This window comes from Phaseolus vulgaris, chromosome 6, assembly GCF_051622355.1.
Source record: "Phaseolus vulgaris cultivar YP4 chromosome 6, ASM5162235v1, whole genome shotgun sequence".
Taxonomy (NCBI): Eukaryota; Viridiplantae; Streptophyta; class Magnoliopsida; order Fabales; family Fabaceae; genus Phaseolus; species Phaseolus vulgaris.
In genome coordinates this window covers 30,282,146-30,289,456 of record NC_143503.1, presented here as the reverse complement: position 1 = coordinate 30,289,456, position 7,311 = coordinate 30,282,146, and the positions used below count along the sequence as shown (strand labels likewise).

At 30.2% G+C, this 7,311-nt stretch overlaps 1 protein-coding gene across 1 annotated transcript; it reads left to right on the top strand.

Moving 5' to 3' along the window:
- Window positions 1-3,348: 3,348 nt before the first annotated feature.
- On the top strand, window positions 3,349-6,518 carry LOC150027350 (peroxidase E5-like). Its single transcript, XM_090303149.1, has 4 exons — window positions 3,349-4,075; window positions 5,018-5,209; window positions 5,595-5,760; window positions 5,867-6,518. Exons 1-4 carry the CDS (start codon window positions 3,854-3,856, stop codon window positions 6,346-6,348), a joined length of 1,062 nt encoding a protein of 353 aa, XP_090159275.1. The 5' UTR covers window positions 3,349-3,853; the 3' UTR covers window positions 6,349-6,518.
- Window positions 6,519-7,311: the final 793 nt, after the last annotated feature.

The following is a 7,311-nucleotide window of genomic DNA, read 5'->3' as shown; positions in this document are numbered from 1 at the left end:
CATTCTTAATTTAATTTTTTTATCCATATATAATAAAATAAAAGTAAAATAAGTTGTAATTAAGATATAAAAATGTACAAGTATTTTTAAAAAGATATCCTTTATTATACGGATTTTAATATATACATCAAAAGTTTTTAAAATAAAATAAAATATTCAAATGAAAGTTATCTCATCCTCCAGTTGTTTACTAAGGAGTTCTATTACCCGCAACCTCATTTGTTCTCATGTAAAACACGATCATCACAGATAAAAAAAAAAAACATAGACACAGAACAGGGTAAGCTAGCTATATAAATATTTCTATATAATTTCAATTTCAAATTAATAAAAATAATTCATAAAGTCTCATATAATTTCTCAAACCAAGTGTCTATTAAAATTCACAATTTATCTTTCACATGCATGTCAGACTTCTACCGACTCACAACACATAAACATTTGACTCTACCTCTAGAAGACTCGTGTATTGAAATTAGCCTCCGAAGACCTGCACTTGTCATACTACTCGCTGTGAAATCCACACAGCTATGCGCATAACATCTCAATATCTCATCATCTTGTATGACAGGGTAAATTCATATGACCTTAAAGACCAGATTATATTCCAAATCGCAGACAAAGTCATATGAACCTCCATCAACTCTCACCAACTAAATAACTTCATATATTTGATTCCATTATATCAGTAAAGTCAGGATGTCTCATTACGGGCCTATATTAACAACAACTCAACACCGTATTTCCTTTCCTGAAAATACTATGTATTGATCACACTTTCACACTCTTCCATATCTCGTGTAACACATCAATGCACCATTTAATCACATCATATTTTAAACTTTCTACACAATCCAAAAATACACAATTAAATCATACAAAAACTTAGAATTTCATTTAACTCATAATTTTATAAAAACTATACATTACATTGATTGTTCCTGTTCAACATTATTATAAGCTCTCTCATTGACTCAATTAACTATTATGTCAATCTATACATATATATATATAATTTCTAAACCAAAATCATTTAAAATCAAACCACCAATTCTGATCAAACATTTTATTTGAATTAATTCAACAAACTATTCAAATACATTCAATAACTCATTCAATTCCAAACTCCTATACATTCTACAACATCTATTATATCTACACTTTCACATTTCAATTTCAAACAAATCCCAATCTACTAAAAAACAAGAAATCCTGCAAGAAAATTTGAGATTAGTGACCACGTCACCCCCAGATTCAGATCTTCTAGCCTAGGATTTTATTGACAATTTAAACTAGCTTTATCTTACCTGAACTTAAGCAGATGCTGTCTAAGAGCTCCAAACTATAAAAAATTCAAGGGTAGCCTACCTTGCACCACAGAGTCCTGATAAAAAATCTAACTATACCACTAGGATACTGAACTAACATAGACTATTTCTGAAGATAAAAGCATCACATGCCAGCTTAAACTAAAAACAAACCTAACCAGATCAAAACTAACTCAAAGGAAAAGGAGTCAAGAATGAACTTACTCTATCTGAGAGATTTTGATCAGGCAATCTTGTAGAGTTCACTGGCAGGAGTTCAATGGCGACTCCGACACAGAAAAAGAAAATAAATTTTTTAGAGTAATGATGATTCTTTTAAAATAAAACTTGAATAACTGAATTTCTATTTATATGCTCTTTTAAATTTACTAATAAAATATTAAGACATCATTTTAATTATACCACTTCTACTCTTTCTCGGTCCTTACAATTTTTACCCCTAAATAATTTATCATCATTTATTATATATTTAATATTTATTAGATGTTGAAACACGTTTTATATATTTTTTTTATCCAAATATACTATTAATTAATTACTTGATTTTGACCCAACAACTCCTGATATATATATATATATATATATATATATATATATATATATATATATATATATATATATATATATATATATATATATATATATATATATATATATATATATATATATAACAATGAAGTGTTATGACTGATTGCACAATGTCGATGAGATTGTAGTACAAAATTTGGTAGGTGTCACTTAGTGTCTTTCAATTTAAAAGAGACTCATGAAATTTATTATTTTTAAAAGTTTTATTTAATAACATAAGGTGTATAGTTCAAACGTTTTGATTAAAATAAAAACTCTTCTAAAGATAGAGATCTAGATCTTTAACATAAATTAATTAGCAACAAGGTTGGAATATATTATATATTAATAATATAGTTGTAAAAAATTATGAACATAAGAAACAGTGTTGGAAAAGATGGGAAGGGAATAGTTTTAAATTAACTCTGAGGGGCATGAAAGGTCCTTCTTTATGGTGGCTAACATAAAGTAGTGCTTGAAAATTGAATAGCTATATGTGAAAATATTGCTTTTAGCTACCAAACAATAATATATAGACTCAGACTTTATTACGGTTTTAGTGAAAGCCACCACCCCAAGCTTATTTCTGCTATTTAAATGTTTAAAGTTTTATTGTTTACCAACACAAACAAAAAATATCACATATCGAGACGCTTTGTTTTTTTCTTTCATTTTTTCATTCAATATTTTATGCTGTTTTTGGATAGACCCCTCACCTTTTTTTATTTTAAACAATCTTAAACCACTCTTTTCATTATTTAATCTATTAATTAAAGAAACATAAGGAATGAAACTTTTACTTTAACTAATAACTATTGTACTTTCCTATTTTTGACAAACAATCATCTAATTCTTTGGTTCTGTTGGGTCAAAAATGGATAAGCAAAATATAAAGCAAATATTAAGTATAAAATCTCACTTAAAGAAAAAGATTTAACATAAAAAAGATATGTATGATCAGAAGAAAAACAGATCAACTACTCGATTAAATTTTGTTGTGTTTCTAAGTTAAACTGAATGTTCTAGTTTAGATTATTTATATTTTTTCTGAAACATATTCTTTTCAAAATTTAAGTGTTACAAAATAAATATTTGTGTAACATACTATATATGGAAATTAACTTTTTTTAAAAGATAAAATTAAATACTTTATGATATATAAAAAAAAACTGACTTTTGAGGATGGTGAGGGTTATGGTGTAGTATTTAATTATAGTAAACGGGTTCACCTAATGTGTTAAAGGCGGCAATAATGAATGCAGCAGTTGAACAAAATGATCGTGCTATGGCTGAACACATGGAAAAAGTGAAAACTCCAGAGACAAAAACCACAACTTATTGTTAGAACTTGCAAACATTGCTTACTTTAACACTACTCTACAACACTTATGTTTGTGTTGAATAATTTTCCCCACCACCTTGCCATTTGCTAAAGTACTATAATTAACTAATCACGTAAATTTCAAGAGAATCTACATTTTACAAATTTTATAAAGCAAATCGTGGTCGTGCCGCCCACGTGCCATCCACGTGTCATCATCAAGACCACTTTATTTTGTAATAGAAGAAAATAGGAACATAAATTTCTGGCAATCACCCATTGCGGACTTTATTTTTTACGGGGCCCACACATCCGCTACCACTTCGTACGCACTGCACCAAAAAACTTTCTCAGTGCATATTTTAATATTTAATAATTCAATTTTTATTTTTGTAGAAGTGCCTTGAATAATTTTTGAAATCTTAAATATTTTTGAAGATGAAAATTAAAGTTTTTTATGTGAAGGGATAAGAAAGTAGGAAAAGAGAAAGTTGGGGAAAGTTAAAAATGATGGTTTGAAATCTGGCATATGATGATGGCGATTTGTCCCTATAAATAAAGGCTTCCTATCTGCATAACTCACCAAAGCACACCTACAGAGAGCTGAACACTATCAGTTAGAAAAAAAAAAGAGAAAATGAGGAGTTTTCATGCTACACTAAAAGTTCTGTGCTGTGTAGTGGTTGTGCTTGGAGTGTTTACACCCTCTCTGGATGCACAACTTGATCCTTCGTTTTACAGGAACACATGTCCCAGGGTTCACTCCATTGTTCGTGAAGTGGTGAGGGAGGTTTCAAAGAAGGACCCTCGCATGCTTGCCAGTCTCATTAGACTTCACTTCCATGACTGCTTTGTTCAAGTACGCATATACACATACATTCATACACTTCAACTTCAACAACTTTGTTTTCTTTCGGTTTTCTTATTTTCTCAAGCAATCATATATTTTTGTACTTACTTTTTTGGGTCTTCTACATATATTTGTGAAACACTTTTCCGTAAGACAAGAACATAATTTTTGTGTGTGAACCAAACTTCTGCGACATGTTTCAGTGAGATATGGAGAAAATATCATTTGACTGGCCTTAAGGGACATGTCTTCTGGCAGCCTCCACTCACCAATCCTAATTTTAAGTGTATAATAATGTCAAGCACAAGCAATGCATTTTCTTTAATTTATGGCAGTAGGAATGGTGGACCATGGTCCTAAGCACCAATGACCCTCACTAATGATAACCTCCCTCTTTTTCTATGATTCAATCTTATCTCATTATGACTCTATGATTCTTAATAATAATATGTTTGATTAGCATCCACATATTATGTTATATTATACATAAAACATAAATATGATTAATAATACGATGCAATAAATAAATGAAAGAGAAATGGAAGTGTTGGTAAGATAATCGAAATGTCAAAAGGTTCACAAGTTATATTCCAAAAATATACCTTTCTTTACACGTTTTATAATATTTTTTCACAGTATTTCTTTCTCTATCTTGCTTCATCACATCATTTATTTTCCATCTCACTCTTTTTTCTATCTTTAATGTGGAAATTATTGTGGGATATTATTATAAGAGTAGCATTTTTTATTTACTATATATTAAGCTCTCGGTTGATCATTTCCCATTAAAATTTTGACGTACTATTTTTTACAATAAACAAGTGAATAAACCACGAGAGACCAAAACAAAAAACGTTTTTGTAAATTACACATAGTACCATATGGTGATATGTACTTAAATTAGTGAAAAAGAAATAAATTGATTATGTTATTGATGGTTGTGGCATGCAGGGGTGTGATGCATCAGTTTTATTGAACAACACTGATACAATAGTGAGTGAGCAGCAAGCTCTGCCAAACAACAACTCCTTAAGAGGTTTGAATGTTGTGAATGATATCAAGACAGCAGTGGAAGCAGCTTGTCCCGGGGTGGTTTCTTGTGCAGATATTCTTACCCTTGCATCTGAAATATCTTCAGTTCTGGTACATATAAATGCTATTTCCAATTTATTTTCCTTGTGTTCAGTATAATAAATTACATTTTATATGTTTGACCGAGTTCATAAAAAATCAATTTTTTTTAATTTTAAGATTTGTGTATAGATAGAATGATTGTCAGATATAGTATATACAACAAGGGTTGCAATATATTCAAAGTACATAAAAACATGATTTCTGAGTAACCTTTCAATCATAATTATACAGAGATCTTTCATAAAAGCATTATGTTCATCATAAATATAGTAACTCAAAAGTCTATGAAGTCCACGATGATTTAGCATTGATTAATTGTTACATGATTCAAAATCTAAATGTTATTGTTAGACATGCTTATGCTAAAATGACAAGTGTATGTATGTGAATATAGGGAGGTGGTCCTGACTGGAAAGTTCCATTGGGAAGAAGAGATAGTTTAACAGCAAACCAAACACTTGCCAATGAAAACCTTCCATCTCCTTTCTCCAACGTCAGTGTACTTAAAGCTGCATTTCTTAAACAAGGTCTTACCACTACTGATCTAGTTGCACTCTCAGGTAATGAAAAATGTCTACATCAAATTTATTATGAGTTGAAAGAAACAATGATAAACATATCATAGAGAAAACATTAATTAGTATATATATTTATGATTCATTTCAGGTGCTCATACGTTTGGCAGAGCTCACTGCAATTTCATTCTTAACCGATTGTACAACTTCAGTGGTACTGGAAGACCCGATCCATCTCTGGACACAACTTATTTACAACAATTGCGCACACAGTGCCCCCAAGGTGGACCTAACAACCTTGTCAATTTTGATGTAACTACTCCTGATAAATTCGACAAGGCCTACTACTCCAATCTTCAGGTTAAGAAGGGCTTGCTTCAGAGTGATCAAGTGTTGTTTTCCACACCTGGTGATACCAATCCCATTGTGGTCAAATTCAATAGTGATCAAAAGGCTTTCTTTGACGCATTTGAGGCTTCAATGATTAAAATGGGTAATATTGATGTGCTCACTGGGAAAAAAGGAGAAATCAGAAAGCATTGTAATTTTGTTAACAAGAGAACTGCTGAACTTGAGATTGCTAGTGTGGCTTCTGAGGAATCTTCTGCAGAGGTTATGGTTAGCTCATACTAAATGAATTAGGATGACTAGTTACTTGAAATGGTGTGATTTGAGGCCACCAATAAAGAAGTTATTAGGCACATTCATGGCATGTGCCTGACAAAGTTATGTAATGTGTGTGTTACTCTCATTGTAGTTTGAATCATGCAGTGTTCAAAACCAATTTCTTTTTGTGCCTCTAACCCGTTGTTTGTGTCCTTCTTCTAATTTTTGAAAGAGATCCTGAAGAAGCTAATTATAATTATATAATTACAAAGTTAAGTTAAAAAATAGATGATAGAAGTTAAACAAAACATTTAAACTATAATCCACCATTGTTTATATTTAATTCGCTTATGGTTTGTCCACTTGGCCAATGGATCAACTTGTCATTGAAATAATAGTTTAAATGAAATCTTCAGGAGCCACTCTTTCTTTTTCTTACATATGGGAAATGATAGAAGTATATGCTTAGGATTTTATCTAAAAAAACTATTTTACGTTTAATCCAAAATATTTCCTTAACCATTCACTTCATGTGCTTTAAAAAATATATGTTACTTGTTATAGTTATTAATATTTTATATGCTTAAAGAGTCATGATTGGGTGTTGTGCTAATATCAAAATTACACTAAATATTTACATAAGTAACATATATGTAAAGTTTTTCCTTTTAATTCATTATATTCTTTGCCAAAAAAAAAATATTTACATAAGTGTAATTGCATCTTCGGGGTTTTATTTGAATGGGGTAACTTTGTCTCCTAGTTGGTTTCTGATTAAATAATAATTAAAGAATTTAAAAATTCTAAATCCATCGTTAGAAAAAGAAGAAGAAAAATATGGAAAAGATAATAAGACACAAAACATGGGCCACTTGTGCCTACACGTGTTTTTTTGGCAAGCTCCACTTGTGCAAGTTTTTTTCAAATTTTAAAATGGTCAAAGTACAATTATGAAGCAAAAAGAAAATACCACATATCGAGAAAGTTTTC